Source organism: Pseudophryne corroboree, chromosome 6, assembly GCF_028390025.1.
Source record: "Pseudophryne corroboree isolate aPseCor3 chromosome 6, aPseCor3.hap2, whole genome shotgun sequence".
Lineage (NCBI taxonomy): Eukaryota > Metazoa > Chordata > Amphibia > Anura > Myobatrachidae > Pseudophryne > Pseudophryne corroboree.
This window is the reverse complement of record NC_086449.1, coordinates 773,477,464-773,498,842: the sequence shown is the minus strand read 5'-3', so window position 1 is coordinate 773,498,842 and position 21,379 is coordinate 773,477,464. Positions and strand designations below refer to the sequence as shown.

The 21,379-nt window shown below is 45.9% G+C and overlaps 1 protein-coding gene and 1 long non-coding RNA gene across 6 annotated transcripts in view; one reads left to right on the top strand and one right to left on the bottom strand.

Annotated features, from left to right (window-relative positions):
* Positions 1–7,203: 7,203 nt before the first annotated feature.
* On the bottom strand, positions 7,204–17,647 carry LOC134933456 (uncharacterized). 4 transcript variants are annotated; one of them, XR_010179708.1, is made up of 3 exons: positions 17,340–17,647; positions 9,995–10,151; positions 7,204–7,406 (listed from the first exon to the last, which is right to left on the bottom strand). It is a non-coding gene; the product is annotated as an uncharacterized LOC134933456 (long non-coding RNA). The 4 variants fall into 4 exon arrangements; XR_010179709.1 differs by lacking the exon at positions 17,340–17,647 and adding an exon at positions 15,702–16,095; XR_010179706.1 differs by lacking the exon at positions 17,340–17,647 and adding an exon at positions 15,816–16,095.
* The window catches only part of LOC134933454 (protein NDNF-like), a 44,925-nt gene continuing 32,809 nt past the window's right edge, over positions 9,264–21,379 (top strand). Inside the window, exons 1-4 of one of the 2 annotated variants that reach the window (XM_063928677.1) lie at positions 9,264–9,379; positions 9,636–9,741; positions 11,439–11,621; positions 20,019–20,223. In XM_063928677.1, the coding sequence (XP_063784747.1) occupies positions 11,558–11,621; positions 20,019–20,223 (269 nt within the window). In that variant the 5' untranslated portion in view covers positions 9,264–9,379; positions 9,636–9,741; positions 11,439–11,557. Of the gene's footprint in view, positions 9,380–9,635; positions 9,742–11,438; positions 11,622–15,704; positions 15,913–20,018; positions 20,224–21,379 lie in introns of those variants that run through there. The other variant, XM_063928678.1, reaches the window with a different exon arrangement.

Genomic DNA, 21,379 nt, shown 5'->3' with positions numbered 1-21,379 from the left:
GCTTCACATGAGGCCATGCCCCCTTTTTCTGGCATGCACCTCCGACATGTGTAAAGGTCCCAGCCGCTGCTACTAGAAGGTTGGGAGGTATGCTTTATAGCGTTTCCTGCAGTGCTATCAGCACTAGGGCTAATGGTCTGCAAACCTCACCAACATTTGCTCCTGGCCATGCCTACATATATGTCCTCATACATCTTTACTGCAGTCACACCAAACAGCCCCTCTTGGCATGCCAGGTCGCAGGAGAATCTCCTAGTGTCGGTCATCTTTTATGTCACAATTACAGGACGCACGAGGAGACTGTGCTGATTGATTTGATAAATGACACTGGTATATTGTGTGTGACGGAGTCTCTGACTGTGTACAATGTAGCAGCCGCAGCTTTCTTCCAATACAAGTTCCGCAGTGCTCCGTATACAGACTCAGTCACACACAATATACAAGTGTCATATATCACATTAATCAGCACATTCTCCTGCTATGTCCTAGTCACATTGCATTGGTACTAAGACGCATTTTCGACAAAGAAAGATGCCCAATGTTAGCAGAGTTGCATGGGACCTGGTGGCTCACTCACGCCAGGCATCTCAAGCTGCATGGCGTATTGCGGCTGGATGTATGAGGACACATCTGTAGGGCCACTTTCAGAATTTTCCAGGGCCACTGTAAATTCCCAATCCGTCCCTGGTGTCAGTTCTCCGTAGTATCATCAGTGCTCAGTATAATCAGTTCTCAGTATAATCAGTGCGCTGTTAGACGTGCACCCGTTTTCCGCCATTAATGCATTGAGAATTAGACAATTGATGAAGTTATTGTGTCCCTGGTACAAAATCCCATCTAGATTCCAGTTCACTAGGCAGGCGATAGTGAGATTTTACCAATTAATATCAGTGATTTATAATTAATTATTAATTACAGTGATCTTGCCAAATGATTCCAGTGATTTTGTCATTTTCTTCCAGTGATTTGGACCAATAATACCATTGATTAGAACGAATAATTCCTGTGATTTTGTGATTTTCTTCCAGTGATTTGGACCAATAATACCATTGATTAGAACAAATAATTCCTGTGATATTGAAGTGTTTGTGTCGCTTAGCTTAGCCGTCCAGCGACCACAGTGCACCTCTTTTTCTCTTTTCTTTGCATCATGTGCTGTTTGGGGACTATTTTTTTAAGTGCCATCCTGTCTGACACTTCCGTATATGTCCAGTGGTACTGCCATTTGATATAATTCCTGACATTACTGCCATTTAATTCCAGTGATTTTGTCATTTTCTTCCAGTGATTTGGACCAATAATACCATTGATTAGAACGAATAATTCCTGTGATTTTGTCATTTTATTCCAGTGATTTGGACCAATAATACCATTGATTAGAACGAATAATTCCTGTGATATTGAAGTGTTTGTGTCGCTTAGCTTAGCCGTCCAGCGACCACAGTGCACCTCTTTTTCTCTTTTCTTTGCATCATGTGCTGTTTGGGGACTGTTTTTTTAAGTGCCATCCTGTCTGACACTGCAGTGCCACTCCTAGATGGGCCAGGTGTTTGTGCCGGCCACTTGGGTCGCTTAGCTTAGTCATCCAGCGACCTTGGTGCAAATTTTAGGACTAAAAATAATATTGTGAGGTGTGAGGTGTTCAGAATAGACTGGAAATGAGTGGAAATTATGGTTATTGAGGTTAATAATACTATGGGATCAAAATTACCCCCAAATTCTATGATTTAAGCTGTTTTTGAGGGTTTTTTGTAAAAAAAACACCCGAATCCAAAACACACCCGAATCCGGCAAAACATTTTCAGGGAGGTTTTGCCAAAACGCGTCTGTATCCATAACACGGCCGTGGAACCGAATCCAAAACCAAAACACAAAACCCGAAAAATTTCCGGTGCACATCACTAATTCTGATATGATTTCTTTATATGTTACAGGCTGTGTTTGAAAGGATTACATACTGTACGTAATCCGGCCGGGCGGGGTGCTGACTGTCAGTATCCCGACAGCGGCATTCCGTCTGGCAGAATGCAGGCGGTGGGGCGAGTCTCCTTGCGGGCTCGTTGTGCTCGCCACGCTGCAGGCCCAGTGGCGAGCTGTGCTTGCCACAGGTTCTATTCCCACTCTACGGGTGTCGTGGACACCCACATGTGGAAATAGCCCCTGTGTGCCGGTATTCCGGCTGGCAGCATTGCTGGCTGTCAGGATTCTGGCATCGGCATCCTGACTGACGAAATCCTGACAGCCGGCAAACTGAACGGTTCCAGTTTGATAAATTACAGTTAGGAGCTGATTGGCTGGTACTTTATCTCTCTCCACTTCATGTCTCTCCAATGCTTAGTGGATACACCCCTAAATGCCCTATAGTCTGATGTGTATATATACTCCCTAACTGCAAGATAAACCCTTAAATACATTAACGTTAATAATAATAATAATAATAATAATAATAATTTAAAAAAAAAACACAATAGCATATATATGGGGTAAAGAGAAGCTCAGCTTTATTTATTTATATTAGACTAAGTGGGACATTTACTAAGCAGTGATAAGAGCGGAGAAGTGAGCCAGTGGAGAAGTGCCCATGGCAACCAATCAGCATTGAAGTAACATCTATAATTTGCATACTATAAAATTATACAGAGCTTCTGATTGGTTGGTTCTCCACTGGCTCACTTCTCCGCTCTTATCACTGCTTAGTAAATGTCCCCCTAAGGCTGGGTACATACCTGACCAACATGTTGTCGGTTCACACTTTCCGATCAGACGCTCGACGTGACGGTCAGGACACCCAGCTGAGTGGGCATTTGAATTTGGCCAACCAACTGTGACGTCAGCCCCCTGCAGCAAGTGTATGGGCGGTTGATAGGCCGCCCGTACATACAGCCAGCTAGATGGCCCGATATAACTGCAGATATGTTAGACATTGGCTGTGCTGCACAGCTGACGCGTTATGTCTGTGAATGACGTCGACATATCAGGGGTACACACCCACTGACAGGATCACAGTATATAGGCCGTTCGCTTTAACGGCCGATATGTCGGAACACAGCTTAAGGGGTCTATTTACTAAGCCTTGCAGAGAGATAAAGTTTAGAGAGATAAAGTTCCAGCCAATCAACTTCGGACTGTCATTTATTTTTCAAACACAGCCTGTCTTGTAATGGCAGTTAGGAGCTGATTGGCTGATACTTTATCTCCATCCACTTTATATCTCTCCAATGCTTAGTTAATTGACCCCTAAAAGAGAGAGGATGGTGGTGAAGAACGAACGGCCCTACTAAGCAATATTACTGTCTGCAAGGCTCCTCCTCCGTCTGAATGGGAGGCCATCTGCCAACCCAGCACTCCAACTCCAGGTATCCACTTTCCAAACCATGGATCTGGACCGCTGATCCCAATAGGATTGCATCAGCCAAACCCATGTACATACACAATAAATGTTATTATCCTTCATGGAGACACTGAAGGGTTTATCTACCTTGCGTCGGGTTTTGGAACCTGGCGCTTCTCGTGTTTATGCCCGAAATTTAAAAGGGCAATGTTCCCTTTTACACATTACGCCAGGTAGAGCCCCCCTTTTACACACTACGCCAGTTAGAGTCCCCTTTACACATTACGCCAGTTAGAGTCCCCTTTTACACATTACGCCGGGGAGGAGGGAGAGAGAGAGAGAGAGTGTGTTTGTTTGTACTTACTTTGCTCCTGAAGTAGCACCAGTTTCCTCCTGCCCAATGCTGCAGAAACAGAAGGGGAATCCCAGCGGTGGAGCCTAACAAGGGATGGGAAGCTGCAGCTGCAGGTGGTAGACTGATGATCATGGTCACAGGTGATTGCCAGGATGTGGTGGATGCGGGCGTCCGGGAATGGATGGGTGGCCTCCGGAAAATCAGTGACCCTTTCGGCCCCCTGGAAGAGTAGACAAGTCTCCCGAGTCCTGACATCTCTGCACAACAATGGGCGGTCTGGGCAGCCGATGACGCGTTTCTTGCTGAATTGCGTCATCCTAGTCACGTCCCCAGCTGTATTATGCCGGTAATGTCGGCATTATAAAGTGGGGGCGTGGCTACAATGACGTTACCTGGCCGATACGCCACTGTACCGCCCCCTCGCCTCCACACCCGCCCCTGTGACATGTCACACCCAGCACAGTCCCCCCTCTTAAACCACCCCAGCCAACAGGGAAGGTACCGATGTGAATGGCCAAATATTACATGTATGCTATATAAATAACTGGCATAGAAATAACAGTGTACAATGTTGTGGTGAGTTGAGGGGTATCAGCCAATGGGGTCAATTCAATTTGCCGACAGTTGAATATCACCTGGAATTAGCTCCAGTCGCTATTCAATTCTGCTCATGGTAAGTCAGCGAGTGCCCGTTCTCCCGGACTTAACAGGTTGATTTGTCGGGAGAACGGGCATTCTCCGACTTAACCGTCCGGTGCGATGCTGATTCCCAACAGAATCTGCCTCGCACCGGCCTCGCGCCAGCACTTTTGTCACCCGGGGGTGAGAGAAGAATTCCCGTCAAGTAAGTGTCACATGGCGCTGTATTGAGTAGCGTCGGGAGCTAATTCCCGGCGTTATTTAACTGTCGGAAAATTGAATTAACCCCAATAAAATAAAGTTTAAGATGCTGAGGACCTACTTCACATTAGTTTGTGTACTAATGTGTGTACAGCTGATGTGGTTATGTTTATGTGAATATAGTGTAATGTAACGTATAACTTTATATGTATTCTTAAAAGTCACCAGGCGGGGTCACCCACACCTCTACTGTAATGCTGGCGTGTTTGATAGGAGATGTGTCTATTCGCATCTCTGGGCATGTAGTGACCACGATGAAGCTAGAGCTGGGGGAAGGTCACAGGGACAGCCAAGGAGAGGAGAGTCACTGCGCACAGGCAGAAGTGTTCAGAAAAAGGCACTGCTGCAGCACAGAGAGAGTTTGTATTTTTGGAAGCAACCTGGTCAGTGCGTCTCCAGAGCAATGGCTTCGGTTGTGCTGGACGCATGGTGGCAGTGTTAACCCATAAGGTGAGAGGTGGATACAAATTGACGGAGAAGCCTCTGCAAACTTTGGTACTACCGGCACCCGCCAGACGCAAGAAGACATTAGTCCTTATGACGTGGATAGAAGTGTGAAGAGCGTTTGGGACTGTGCATCGAAGTCACTGTAACAAACATACGCATGAGAGATAAAAGTGTGTTATTTGTAGTGTGGTAATCCCCCTTGTATTGCTGCATTTATGCTATTGTGGTGCGTTTTATGCAATTATAAGGTGTTCCTTTTACCTACTAATTGCCTGGGGTATTGGTTCTCAACTCCAGTCCTCAAATACCCCCAACAGGCCATGTTTTCTGGATTTCATTAATCCAGAGTTGATCAGTAATTCTCCCACTATTTTTCAGAGACCGAAATCCTGAAAACATGACTTGTTGGGGTACTTGTGGATTGCAGTTGAGAACCACTGGCCCAGGTGATTAATTTACCCCATGTTAAGCTACCATGAAGGCTAGGGGTGACAAATAGGGTGTCGTGAAAGAGAATGGCGTTGCATCACATTCGGGTCCTCAGTACAAATGGTTTACGATGTTACTGGGGTTGATAGCCACAGTTAGAGGGAGATGTACTAAACCTTAGAGAGTGATAAAGTGGTTAGAGATAAAGTACCAGCTAATCAGCTCCTGTCATGTTACAGGCGGGGTTTGAAAAAATGACAGGAGCTGATTGGTTGGTACTTTGGGGGCAATTCAGAGTTGATCGCAGCACCAAATTTGTTAGCAGTTGGGCGAAACCATGAGCACTGCTGGTGTGGCAGATATAACATGTGCAGAGAGAGTTAGATTTGGGTGGGTTATTTTGTTTCTGTGCAGGGTAAATACTGGCTGCTTTATTTTTACACTGCAATTTAGATTTCAGTTTGAACACACCCCACCCAAATCTAACTCTCTGCACATGTTACATCTGCCCCCCTGCAGTGCACATGGTTTTGCCCAACTGCTAACAAATTTGCTGCTGAGATCAACTCTGAATTAGACCCTTAGGTGGTCATTCCGAGTTGATTGCTCGCTGACGATTTTCGCAGCGCAACGAACAGGTAAAAAAATGGCAAAACTGCGCATGCGTATGCACCGCAATGCACACACGCGTCGTACGGGTGCAAAGAGCATCGTTGCTGTGCAATGCTTCTAGCGACAAATCCATTGCAAGGAGATTGTTAGAAAGAGGGCGTTTATGGGTGTCAACTGACCGTTTTCTGGGAGTGGTTGGACAAACGCAGGGGTGTCCAGGCGTTTGCAGGGCGGGTATCTCATGTCAATTCCGGGACTTCCGTCGATAGAATCATCGCACAGGATAAGTAACTACAGGGCTGGTCTTGTTTTGCACAAAATGTGTTTGTGTCGTTCGGCTGCACATGCGATCGCACACTTGCAAAGCGATAATACACTCCCCCGTGGGCGGCGACAATGCGTTTGCACGGCTGCTAAAAGTAGCCAGCTAGCGATCAACTCGGAATGAGGGCCTTTATCTCTTCACTTTATCACTCTCCAAGGGTTAGTATATCTGCCCCTTAGTGTGTTCCTAAGTAGAACTCCAAATACAGTAAGAAACAATAGTGTATTCTGCGTTTGCTACGGATTTTTCAAATACGTGCAGTAACATGGCCAGACCCATAGGTAGGACTTAAAGGTGTGGATCATTAGATCGACAGTGTCTAGGTCGACAGTGTCTAGGTCGACAGGTTTTGAAGGTGGACAGGGTTTCTAGGTTCACATGTTCTAGGTCGACAGGTCAAAAGGTCGACATGAGTTTTTCATGTTTTTTGTGTGTCGTTTTCTCCGTACAGTGACCGGGAAGCCCAATTAGTGCACCATGTCCCCTCGCAGCGCTCGGCACAGGTTACCGTTCCAATCGTAGTCCACGTGGATTGTTAAGTATGAAAAAGTTCTAAAACAGAATAAAAAAAAAAAACCTCATGTCGACCTTTTGACCTGTCGACCTAGAACATGCCGACCTTGAAAACATGTCAACCTAGTGACTGTCGACCTATAGTGGTCGACCTAGACACTGTCGATCTTCAGACCGGATTCCAGGACTTATATCTCACCCCTGGCAAAAGGGCTGCAACTTTACAAAATCAGATCGCTTCTGTAGGCCCCAGACATACCTAAATTCAGTGGCCTGCCGAACAACAGCATATGTGTTTAGAGGTTTATTTTGTTACTAGGTCAACAAAAGGCCTGATGGGGAGTTGGGCTCAAATTGGGCGAAATTGAAGCAAAAAAAAAGGAATATGCAAAAATTGCCGATTTCCACCCATATGCTGAGCAGTGCGTGTCGCTAGTTGTATCACATGACCTCCTGCCTGTTAGAGGTTGGGGGGAGTTTACCGTCAGCAGCACCTGTGGATGATAAAAAGGAAAAACATTACTGCTGCAATAATCGCTCCTTCGCGCTAATTAGTCATTTCATTATTACACACCACATAAATCATTTTGGTGGTTGTTTTTACATTTAGTTTATTTTTTATTGCAGCTTTCCTTTTGTATTATGTAATCGTCAATTATAGGCTTATGCCGAATAGCAGCAATCATACACAACAGAAGGCAGTAAGTCAGTTCCCACACCCAGAATATGCAGAGAAATCCATGAATTACACCACTCGCACTCAGTTTTCTATGTCTCCTATAGAGTTCTATCAGTGCGTACTTTGAAAACATCTAAATTTCTCCCAGAATTTTATCTATAAACTGTTACAGAGGTTTTAATTTTTGTGGGCAAAAAAAAAGTGAAAACATAAAATAAAGTTCTTTATATTCAAATACCAACACTCTCTGGGGTTCCACCTGCACAGTCATTTGGCTTGGCCAACAATGTCTCAGCTATGGCCTTACACATACCTTCCAACATCAGGAGACGACAACGCAGGACTCCTTGCACGGTGAAGCCGGGCGCGACCAAAAAGGAGTGTGGCCTATTGAAAGGGGGTGTGACTTCGCAATCATGAGCCACGCCCCCATTTCCAGTCACTGTGAGCTGCTGGCATGCCCCCAGTCCCTCTAACTCCTGTGAATATGTAGTGATGTGTGTAGGTGCTGGGGCTGTGTGTCCGTTCCCAGCGCCAGGCTCCCGGCAGAGTGCAGGGGATCTGTGTCGCCTGGAGTTCCAGGATGTAGACAGTGCTAGGGCAGCTTGTCTGTCCCCAGCATTGGTTGTGCAGCAGCGGCAGGTGTCCGGTGAAGGGACTGTGTATTGGTTCCCTGCACCAGACCTAAAGCAGCAACGGGCAGTGCCGCGGCAGCGGTACTTCAAACTTGGAGCTGATTCGGCAGCCAATAGTAAGCACCGCCCGAGGCCTTTCAAAACTGGCACCCTCCGTGAGCCAATGGGAAGTGGCCACGGCGAGCCAATCAGAGCTTGCCGTGCCACACCTGGCCTCGCCCTCGGTGTCTGACATCAGACGCTGCCGGGACCATGAGAGAGGAGGTCGCGAAAGAGGCCAGAAGGCGCTGCAGTCCATGAAGAAGATGTCCAGCGGTGGCTAGACTCAGACAAGAGGTGGCGGCGACTTGGCCAGCGGCATAAGAGTGAAGTGGAGGACCTGGAGACACGACCAGGGGAGGAATGGAAAAGAACTAACGAAGCTCCCCCCTGGTGCCTCTCCCACCAGTACAGGTAGGCCTTCGGTGAGGGCACCTGTCACCCCCTACCTAGACCATCGGGGGTTCGTGGGCACTAGGCCTGTGGCCAATATCAGGCAATAGGCCTGCACTTGCATTAGAGGGCATTAGACCCTAGTTTATAATATGTTGCTCATTAGGAAATAAAGTGACCCTGGGCATTAGACCCAGGTCACCCATCTAGCCCCAAGTTAAGCGGGCACTAGGCCCGTGGATACATTCAGGCCTCTGGCCCGTGTGCATTTATGGGGCACTAGGCCCAGTATAAATAGAGTGCCCTTTGCAAGGTTCTGGGCAGTAGGCCCAATAATTAAGCAGCAAGGGGAAGTGGGCAGGTTGCGCGGCACCCACTCCCCAGTAATCTAATGTAAAGTTTTCCCCTGTGTGGAGGAATGGTCCAGCTCCACACACGTAGCCCCAACAGCTTAAGGAGATAGAGATTTAAACGGACAGGACATTGTTTAATCTTGTACTGTTGTGATTGCTGTTTCCGTGCAGGGCAAAGTGTTTGTTTAAAGTTTCTGTATAGTTTGTGTTGCATCACATACACCTGAGCTAGTTTGAGGGCTCTGTTCATGCAGCTAGTGTAGCGGACGCACACTAGGTTAGCTTTTGGCCCTGCACGGCTGTTGTTTCTTTTTGCTTCCTTACAGGGACCTGTAAGTGGAGAAAATCTGAGTACAAGATTGGCAACGGTGAGCATCCTCTGTGTCTGTGTGTCCCTGTGTCCATCTGTCCCCTGAGTGCCGGTTCTGTGGACCTTGCCCGGCCATGCAAGGTCTAGCTTCACCTCAGCGCGTGAGTGCTACATAGGTGAGAGTTGGGTGGCTGAGGCTATGTGCCGATGATGATTTTCACCTAACCGGTGAAGGTCGCCGCCACCCCTGGAGTATCCTCTTTTCCTTTGGAAAGAGAGTCGATACTCCTTCATTGATTTCCTTTCCTTCCTAGCTCGTCCGTTGTCTGCTTCTGGAAGGGGATCGCCGTGTCCAGGTTCCAGTGAAGATTCCAGGTTCGTTGAGGTTTCCGTGACCTGAAGGTAAAAGTGCGGTGTCAGGTAAGCAGTGAGACTACACCTGCACAGCAGCAGGCACTGCACCCGCACCCCTCTCACAAATAGAAGCTGTGCGCATGTGTACAGCGTTTTTTCACCACTGCTCTGTGCTCGGCCAGTGCGGCCCGCAGGTGGGACTGCACTGTCCCACAAAAAACGGGACTGCCCCGCGAAAATCGGGACAGTTGGGAGATATGCCTTACAGTCTTATGTTTAATAAACAAATATGGTCTTCACACACATTACATTTGTTTACCTTTGTTCAGGTTTACCCTTGATGGGTTATTCATCACAACGCCCATTGTCTTCTCTTCCCTGGGCGCATAATCTATAACCTCCTCTGGTACTTTCCCTTGTTGTCCTGCCTCCGCCTCCAGGGCCTAGGCCATCCGTGAAGCCTGCTCTCTGCGTCACTGCAGTGTGAAACAGACAAACCAAATACTGGGTAATTTTAATACTTGCCTACATCATACTTGCCTATTGTCCCAACTGAAGTAGGCGGTCCGGACAGCAGATGGGGTGTGGTTTAATCAACCGACAATGTATTGGTCGACAGTCAATAGGTCGACACTAGGGCCGGGATATAATAAAGTCCGAATTTGGCAGCCGCGCGGGATACCGGACGTTTTGTTAATGGGCAATCATGTACAAGGCTAAACCATGATTTGCACGATTGCCCCTTTAACCACTTGCCTGGCATAGTCGCATCAGATGCGACCATGCCTGCAACTGCTCTATCTGACCTGGTCGCACAGGATGCGACCAGTCAGATAGATAGTGTTAGCAGCGGCAGGGAAGGGAAAGTTCCCTCCGCTACTGCTGTCAGAGGGACTGGAAAGTCCCTCTGTCTCCATAAGCGTGTGCAGACGCCAACATGCGGGTGCCGCTACGGCCTCCCCCCCCCCCCCCCCCCCTCCGCGGCATTATAGTCTACTCTCACCTCCCCTGTCATGGATATAGACTGCTTAGGTGAGCAGTCTTATGTCCCAGTGGAAGGGGTGGAGGACGTAGTCAGTTGCCTGGCGGTGGGGGGGGGGAGTCCGGAGCGGCACCCGCATGTCGGCGTACGCCTATGTCTGTCTCCCCGCACTCTCCCCTACTGATTGCCGCGCTGCCGATCACTGCTGATCGGTCAGCACGGCAGGTTCCCCCCTCCAGTGGCTGCAGACAATGGCAGCCGCTGGGGAGTGTAAATTAACCCTCCCAAGCCACCCCCAGACCCCCCCTGTATACCTGCAGGCTGTTCCGGCTTTCAAAATGAAAGCCACGATGGTCGCGATGTTCCGATGGACGCGATGTTCCCGATCGATGTTTCGATTTTTGGGGGGGAACATATTTAAAAAAAAAAGATATATTTTTTTTTTTCATTTTTTTTTTTTTTACTAAAATCATTTGGGATAGGGTTAAATTCATGTTCTTCACCTAATTCACGCATTAAAAAACCGAAAATTTTGGAGCGGTTTTTGGCGAAATAAATTGTCAGTTAAGTGATTAAAAAAACCTCTTAGTTCGGCCGACATCCAGCATGGCTGCCAAACTCGGACTTCATTACATCCCGCCCTATATGGTCAACATGCATTAGGTCGACAGGTCAACGCATGAAAGGTTAACAGTGCTTAAAGTCGACAGGTTCAAAAGGTTGACATGAAAATGGTCAACACACAAATGGTCAACACATGTTTTTTTTGTCCCAAATCTAGGATTTTTCTTGTTATCTGACCACCATCAGTAAAACAGATACCCTCATGGGCTCACTTTGCTCCCCACGCTTCGGTCCAGTCATGACTTACCTGGTTCGGCTGGTTTGGCAACTCTAGCAATGTCTTCAGGGTCTGGCGGTGACATCCTGATGACATCTGGCGGACCCTTCAGTGCTTGCGGTGGTGAGTATTGCTAATCCTAATCCTCCTAGTGCCAAACCTTCCCGTAGTCTAACCCTTTCTCTAATGCATAACCTCCCTCCTGTAAACTAACCCTCCTCTCCAGTGGCGTGACTCTCCGCTCCCATAGCCCAACCCACCGATGCTGTAGCTGAACCCTCGACCTAATGACTAAGCCTAACTCTTCCCTCCCGTAGCCCAACCCACCGCTGCCGCAGCCTAAGCCTCTTGTCCCTGCAGAATGCCGACATTACACGTTGACATTGTGAACACGTTGACATTCTGCAGATATAATAAGCAAGAACTGTTATTTGGATTTAGAATATTTGTTGGCTTTTCTCCCTGAATTATACCACTAAATATAACAAATTGGCCTTGTCTCTGCAATCTGTTTTTACGTCATGTTTTCAAAAAGTTCAACTATACAACAACATATTTCACGAGATAAATGTCATGTTTGAGATGTGTGACATTTTTCTCCAGTACACTCTGCCTGAGGCACGCAGAGCTTTGGCATTTTTCATTCATCTAAGTAATAATGTCACTGTAACGTAGAGCAAACTAAATATATACCGTACATAGCTGTACACTGCTGTCTACACTAATCACATTACAACACGCAGTGAAAGAAAACTGCCAGGCGCCATCCCATTGTATTGATAGGGTCACAAGTCGGTCACATGACCGCCGGCATTCCCACCGCCAGGACGCTGAATGCGTCCCAAATGAGTATATTAATCAGATGACTCCTGCCCAGTTTTAGGTAGTTAAAACAAAATATTGAGTCTAGTAATACATTGTAACAACAACAACACGATCTCAGGGTGGCATAAGCTATAACCGCCAATGGGATCCAGCGATGCCAGAGAGGCTTCAGTGGGTCCCCTCCAGGTCCAACCAGTGGCTGCGCGTGCACATATTACTGTTACTCTTCAGGGTTATGCTGCCGATAACCAGTCCTAAAAGTAAGGGTGGTATGGAGTACCATTAGGAAATATGGTGGTGGTACACAGTATCAACAGCCCACCGCTGGGGTATAATTTATAAGGGGCATTTTTGTAAAATGGTGTCAGTGGCATAACTGTGTGTGGCATAATATGTAATAGGCATTACGGTGTGTGGTATAATATGTAATAAGCATTACAGTGTGTGGCATAATATGTAATGGGCATTACGGTGTGTGACATAATGTGTAATGGGTGTTATGGTGTCCAGCATAATGTGTGATGGGCATTACAGTGTGTGGCATAATGTGTAATAAGCATTACGGTGTGTGGCATAATGTGTAATAAGCATTACGGTGTGTGGCATAATGTGTAATAAGCATTACGGTGTGTGGCATAATGTGTAAGGGGCATTACAGTGTGTGGCATAATGTGTAATAAGCATTACGGTGTGTAGCATAATGTGCAAGGGGCATTACGGTGTGTGGCATAATGTGGCCATGCCCCTATTGTCATGTAGCCACTCCCCTAGCTTCATGTGATCATGCCCCCTCATTACACATGACCACACCCATTTTTACTATCAGTACCACTAAGAAAACATTTCTACTTGCACCACTGCCAATAACCAGAAAGCTCTCGCTGTAAAGTGCAGAGGAAGAAAGTTTTAGTTAGCTGCGAGGTTCCGGTAGAACCTTGCTGGCTTCCATACTGCCTGTAACGAGGGTTATCCAGACAGGTGGCCGCCACCTTGGTTGGTTCCAGCGGTGGCTCCACAAAATTCAAATAGAGGAGCCACACCAACTGCCACCCCAAACGCTGCCACACATCGCCGGCCGGCACTCACTGGCAGTTGGTGTGAATCCCCTATTTGAATTTTGGACTGTGCTGCAGCCCAGCCTCTGAAAATGCCACTGACTGGTTCTTTGCAGCTCTATGGGGAAACGAGACAGCTTTTACCCCCATAAATACCCACATTGTGTACTGCATGAGGGTCCAACAGAACCTTGGATCTTAACTGAATCTGCCCCTAGCTTTCCATAATGATTCGTACCTTAAGGTCTTGGTAAATAGACCACAAAGTCCACTTTCCGAAATGTTCCTGACTGTGGTGATTGTATCCCAAATGGACAAATGCCGCAGGTTCCGTCTGTCCGTTTCTACCCTGCTCAAATGCTGTTCCACAGAAATAGCTATATACTGGCAGGAATTGGGTTCACTTAGATACACCCACATGGAGTGTATCTAACTAATGGTAACTACCACCACACCATATTTATCAATTATCATTCCTCAAGGGCTGGGCACGCTATTGTACATGAGCGCACTGCTAGCCATGCATGTACGGATGCCCATTGCCAGGGAGAGATTCTGCAGATCCCTTTCCTGGAAAATGTTGTGGAAAGCAGCCCATAGCCTACAATGGCTAATGCCGTCTATAGCTGAAGAATGTTTTACACTGCAATCTGGAGACCGGGAAATTCGGCAATAAAGCAGTCCCCATAATAACCTATGAAGTCCGATTTTGTGGTCAACAACAGAGGACCATAGATACATATACTGGCGATACTAAGGGGGGTATTTATCAAAGCTTGGAAAGAGATAAAATTGTGAGAGATAAAGTACCAACCAATCAGGGCCTGTGATGGTCAAATACAGCCTGTAAAATGCAAGGTAGAAGCTGATTGGTTAGTACATTGGGGCAGATGTATTATGCCTGGAGAAGGCATAAAGAAGTGAATAAGTGATAAGTGCACGGTGATAACGCACCAGCCAATCAGCTCCAATATGTAAATTGCCAGTTAGGAGCTGATTGGCTGGTGTGTTATCACCTTGCACTTATCACCCCTTTATCACTTCTTTATGCCTTCTGCAGGCTTAATACACCTGCTCCTTTATCCCTTACAAAGCTCTCCGAGCTTTGATAAATTCCCCCTAAGAATTTGAAAGTAGTACTTGAAAAAATTTTTTGGGGGGGACATCCTGCAAATATTAATAGATAAATCTGATCCTTAGTGATAATGGGGGTCATTCCGAGTTGATCGCTCTCTAGCTAGTTTTAGCAGCCGTGCAAACGCTATGCCGCCGCCCACTGGGGAGTGCATTTTAGCTTAGCAGAAGTGCGAACGCTTGTGCAGCCGAGCTATGCAAAAACAGTTTGTGCAGTTTCAGAGTAGCTCCGAACCTACTCAGCGCTTGCAATCACTTCAGCCTATTCGTGTCCGGATTTGACGTCATACACCCGCCCAGCGAACGCCCAGCCACGCCTGCGTTTTTTCAGACACACCTGCGTTTTTGCAAACACTCTCTGAAAACAGTCAGTTGACACCCAGAAACGCCCCTATCCTGTCAATATTCTTGCGGCCGTCAGTGCGAAGAAAAACTTCGCTAGAACCTGAGCACAACCACAAAGGGCTTTGTACCTGTACGTCGCACGTGTGCATTGCGAGGCATACGCATGCGCGCATAAATGCCGTTTTTTTACCTGATCGCTGCGCTGCGAATATCGGCAGGGAGCGATCAACTCGGAATGACCCCCCATATACTGTATGCATATTTTGCAAAGTGCGGTTTGCTTTTAAGTACAGTTAAAATGAAATGTCACTTTACCTTGGTATAAGGAATCCCGTTTTACTGTGTTGCCTTAGGCAGCGGCCTCACAAAGATTTCATGCTGATTTAAACGAGTCTCCTCACTTTTGATATACTGTATGTATTAGTTCAAGTGCTCTGGTATTCTGCACCATCGTAGCCTCCAGCATCGAATGCACTGGTTTTAACTCAAATACAACCATTTTGTGTACACAAACATCAAACACACACTTTAACCCAGTGCTGTTCTGCAGCTTCTGCGCTGATGCCTGTATTTATCCCTATACTGTCACTTACCACATAATTATCAGCAAGTTCTCCCACTGGCCTAAGTAATAGGAAATGGTCCTTTATTAGAAGGCACCAGGTCTAGAAGCCGGTATGAGCTGAAAAGTTACTTTTTTTATGAACCCAGTACAGCATTAATGACTGGGCCAATTCCAACTTACTATACTTGGGTTAAATTTACAAGGTACAACACATACTTATTATACAGGCAAGCATTCCTGTTTTTATCATATGTAGATTTTCTCTGATTGCATGCAAACCTGCAGGTGTGTCTGCTTGGGGTGCGGCCGCATCAGGAGTACATTGCTACATTGCTGTGTGTGTCTCCTGCTCCGACAGATGTAGCAGGTAAATAGGCCACACAGGGATATTACCTGGAGATCTGTCACATTTCCAGATTATAAGGAGTCTGGAACAACTGTTCTGACAAGGACGAGGCTTGGCATCGCGGCGTCTTCTCCGGGAATATTGGTAAGTAATGACGGGTTTAGGAAAAAGTTTTTGATAATTATGTTCTGAACTATTTTCAAGATAGCAGCTGAAAGCATTGCTGACCTTGGACAAGTTATCTGCCCCGGGCATCTTCAGATTATGATTCCGACCATGCGTCCTGACAGCAAGATATGTATGTGTATCATAGTTGCCTACCTGACCCTCCCCATGAGGGAGAAAATGCTCTGTTCCTGGACTTTCCTGGTAATGTATGATTGCCATCACCTGTGGTGAGCTAATTCATTGATAAGAAAGGTGTTTCACCACAGGTGATGGCAATCATACATTACCAGGAAAGCCCAGGAACAGAGCATTTTCTCCCTCATGGAGAGGGTCAGGTAGGCAACTATGATGTGCACTGTATACACATAATACATAGATGGAGCATGTACCCATGTTAATTTGAGGCAAACAACACAATATATTGGAATGCAAGCACAGCATTCCATTTGTTAGTGAAAATGTGTGTGTGTGTGTGTGTATATATATATATATATATATATATATATATATATATATATATATATATATATATATATATATATATCCCCCAAACCCCTTTAATCCTGGACATCTATGATTTACAAAGGTTCTATAACTGTCTAAATTTAAGGCTGCATTTCACCTCACACTGTGGGGTCTATGAATTATACCTTGGAGATAGATAAAGTACCAGCCAATCAGCTCCTAGTTGTCATTTGTAAACACATACTGTGACATGGCAGTTAGGAGCTGATTGGCTGGCACTTTATATCCCTCTACTTTATCTCACTCCAAGGCTTAGTACATAGACCCCTGTTCACTTGCATCATGTCTCACCTCTGTAACCAAATTTTTATCCAACCAGGATATTGTAGTTAATTGAGGACACATCTGTAACTTGAGGAAGATCTTGAATACAAATAGGTTGGCTTTACTGTGACTGGCTGTCTTGAGTGTTTATAGACCGAAAAACTGAAGTAAATTTAATGAACTTGACTGACACACTAATGAACTAGAGCACTTGCTAAGAGGTGTAGCTGGCAGTACACTAACTTTGATCTAAGGTAGCCATGTGTCACAGTGGTTAGTACTGCTGCCTCACAGAGGTTGGGTCATGAGTTCCATTCTGAAGGCCCACTCTGTGTGGAGTTTGCATGGATTTTCTCTCACAGTGCAAAACTTACTGATAGCCTAGTTCTCCCCTGACCATAATAGACCCTTGTGTATTTGTGAGCTCAGGAATTGAGACTGTGAGCTCCAGGCTGGGGTCAATGATGTGAGTGATACATATTCATAGTGCTGTATAATATGGTGGCACTGTATTAATAGCAATAAATAATCTCACTACGACCAGTGACGTCCGCCTGGCTGTGTGGACACTAGTCCATCCATGGACCATCTTCTGATTTAAGCCACAATCATACCTGATAGTTTCAAAGGGTATATCTCTGGTCCATTAGCACTGCTTAATAACCTGCAGCTGTAATCCATATACTTGTACTGCAAGCTGTGACAGGACCACCAAGGGTGCGTGTAATTGCTGACGGGAGGGGTGGGGGAACACTATCAGCAGGTCGTCCACTGTCACACCTGAACACCTTAATAAAGCATATTGCAAAAGACATTATCAGAACTGAGTATGAAAAACAGCGTGAATGTCTAGTAGCAACACAAAGTACATTCCCGTTCTTATCCGGAGTCTTTTGTCACATCGCTGACTGGTGAGATGGGCTTTTGATTAGCACTGTGTTGTCATGGCAACTGTAACCGTAGCAACAAACAAGAAAGCAAAAAAAATAAATTGCTTATAAAATACTCAGAAAATTGCACAGGAGCTTTTCAATTATTGTTAAGATATTTGTAAGATCTGACGTATATGTGTGTGCGTGTATATTAGATATATTGATCCTCTGTAGCTACAAATCCTAAAAAATGTATCTCCATCATCTCACCATCTCTTGCCACAGTCTTCCACTCTAGCCTACATAAATTCAGTCCATACTTTCCTACTTTGCTGAAATGTCTTGGAGAATGTGGAATTCCTATCATATTCTAGCTATCAATCAATTAGTACATAAATAACATGATACGGGCCACCTCTCCAGTTGTCCTCTTTAGTAGGTTTGATACATCTCCCCCCTAGAGGGTAAAGCGGCATAGCTAGTACAAGAGTGAGTATGACCCATTGTGGAAAATGTGGCAGCAGTGAGGGAGTACCGCCATGGGTGATATCTGTGATACCAGGGTAGCCTCTAGTAGAGATGTGAGGTTTTTAAAGTTTTATTTTAAGATATTAAAAGAGCGTTCCATCAGGCATGGCCAGGAATTTCAGTGGGGAGTCTTGTTGAGGACTTTGTAGTTGACGTGAGTCATTAGGTAGGGATTTGCAGGGAAATGCTGCTCCTCACCTCTGAGGAGAATTCAAGTGTTTTGCGCACCGACGGATCACTAGATGCCACCCGATGGTGCAATTCAAGTGTTGCTCTGTTCGGGAGTGCACAGGTGCTGGCACTGACATTACTGTTTGTTCCGTCATTCTGATGGGCTAGTAACTAGTGGTAGATATTAAGCAGTGGGAGAAGATCAGTTTGGTAGCAGTAATAAACTGTGATTGATGTGGGAACAGTTGGGAGTGGGAATACCAGATGTAGGAAGTTGCAGCAGTGTTTGTTCCCCAACACTTACATCTGGGGTATGTCAGGGGCTTATTCTACCAATATCTGTAAGGTGGAGGAGATGGGAAAGCTGGAGAGGCGATATATGGAGTCTAGTAGAAAGTAGGGGGCAAAGATGACATCAAGATGGCAAATGAGAGTGTGAGGAAACAGGTGTATTATTCATTAGGGAAAGTACATGCATTTACCATGTCAAATACAAATACAGATGCAAATATAACATTTGTACGAAATATTTTGAAAACTGGCGTTTCTGGGGGATCCCTGCAAAAGGAAAGCAACCCCTTCCAACATCGGTCACTTTTCTTCCATTTCCAACAGCAAAAAGCAGCCCTCATAGGGTTCTACTGTAGCTTGTCCCCAGCAGCTAACAAATGGCTTAAGTCTTCAGCCCATAATGACCAAAGGAGGCAATAGTAACCTAAGGGCTTCTTGGAGAGGGATCCCGAAGCTCCCACTTATTACTGCGCAGGCTGACGGCCGACACTACCTATTATGCACGCCGTGTCTGACCCCTGAAACAAACAAAGTGGCAGCTATTACCTTGCTTCAAGCAATTCACTGGGACAGGGGTAAATGCGTAGGATATTCTCCATTACCGCGTCGTGAGATGGGACATAATTATCACTTCCCAACGTCACTAAGTTGTAGTTGGTGATAAATATACCCTTAAATTACTAATTTAGGGTGACCATAATATCCCTATAATCTGGAACACCTATGATTTACACAGGTTCTGTGGCTGGCTAAACTCTAGCCTGAATTTCACCTGGTTTTGGCCAGCCACAGAACCTGTGTAAATCATGTGTACCAGATTAAAGGGATATTTATGGTCACCCTAACTAACTTCACATAAATACAAACATCTGTTGTATTCCCCTTTAAAAAGTCAAATAGGAATTTGCATTGTTCTGTGGACTGATAGTAAATATCATTCAAATCATGCAAATAGATTGCAGCGGCCACACTAATAATCCTGGTAGTATCAGTGGGCGGAAGAAGTGCTGAGCACCAATTTACACCCCCTATGACAAGGCGCACATGTATTGTGGTGCATGCCCCAGGTGACAGAAAAATTACTTTCTGTTAGATTTATAAACATTATTTTCCCCATTTAGAGTGTGACAGCTGTTAGACTGCAGAGCACGGGATAGAAAACTGCAATTTTTTCCCTTGAATTCAGTGACTGTGCCCTAGGGCAGCCCACATTATAAATGCAACTCAACACTTCTAATGACAATATCCTCCATTTTAGTGTATACATTATATATGTCTGCCTTTCATATTATTCCGAAAAACAAAACACTGAGCTCTAAAATGTGCCCTTCCCTGCAATATATTATACCGTCTCTCTCAATACACTGCAGGTAAAAGGTTTTCGCACAGAAGCTCAGAGCTACAGTAACAGATGCCATTTGTCATTTTCAGAGGACACTGGCCTGTATGCCAGGAGTTACCTGCACATAATGGAGAAGCTGCTTCTGATCCTGTCCCTCACGGTTTACTCAACATTCCAGAACCATGTGGGTCAAGCGTTCTTCCCATTAGACTCTAATCACATTACCGACGTCAGGAGAGCACTTCCTGTGGGACACAGAGTGGATGGGTTCTTATCTGTGGATAAGCCACTCAGGTAAGGATTGAAAGGAAAACAATACTGTATGTTATTACATATCACTAGGAAGATGCACCACTTCTAGGCTGGGTTGTCAGTCATTTAAACCAAAGGCAACTGCAGAAGGGGTTTCCGGTTGCCGGGAAACCCCCCTCCTCTTGACAAGTGGCTCAAATTATGACAACCATAGCAATGGCATACCTTCCAACTGTCACGATTTTTGCGGAACAGTCCATTTTTTTATGGGGACTATCCTGCTGTCCCACACGCGGGCCGCAGTGTCCCTCGGTGGTGGTGGGTGGGTGAGGCAGTTGGGAGGCCCCTGTCACTCGATGCGCACTTTGTCTAGTCACAGTAGACAGAGGGACTGGGGGCATACCAGCAGCTCACATAGTGCTGGGCTTGCCCCCTCAGTGATGAAAACAGGGGTGTGCTTTTCAATCGCAAAGCCACGCCCACTTTACATAGACTACAGCTAGCGTAATCACAAGGCTTATTGCAGATTCCGTACTTCTGCACAGCTTTCTCTGCCCCCAATTTGGCTGCATAGTGGCATCGTAGGGACAGAGTTTTCTCGCAAGCTTTATCCCTGCATGCGATAACTGATTACATCGCGTGGATGTATCAATTATCGCATTGCGGATTGGGTCGATTGTATCACCGCACATTCGCATCTTCAGATGGATGGTGATAAATTGGCCCCTTGATGTCCAGTATCGGACTGGTGCATGAATGGCCCACCAAGAAATGTAGTGGTACTGGGCCATGCTTAAGGGTGTGGCCATCCTTGGCTAGCCATTACCAAGTGCCTGGTCTGGGCCACTTTATAAATATATACTGTATATAGTAAATCCTTCTAGTGCATTCATGATGATGTACCTGGTTAATGCACTATAGAAAATTCAAAATACACCATAGTCTTGTGCAGTATAATGTAACATATGTATCTAGAATCTGATCCCTAGAGGAGGGGGTGGGCCCTCAGGCAGTGGGGCCAACCAGGGGTTTTCCCTGTACCACTGTGGGTCAGTCCAGCCCTGTTGATGTCTCTACCACGCGATAAAATCAACATGTCTAGTTAAGGCAGGGGCACACGCAGGATTTATTCAGGGGGGGTTTCCAAGGGTGGGTGTGTAAAAAAAAAAAAAAAATATATATATATATATATATATAA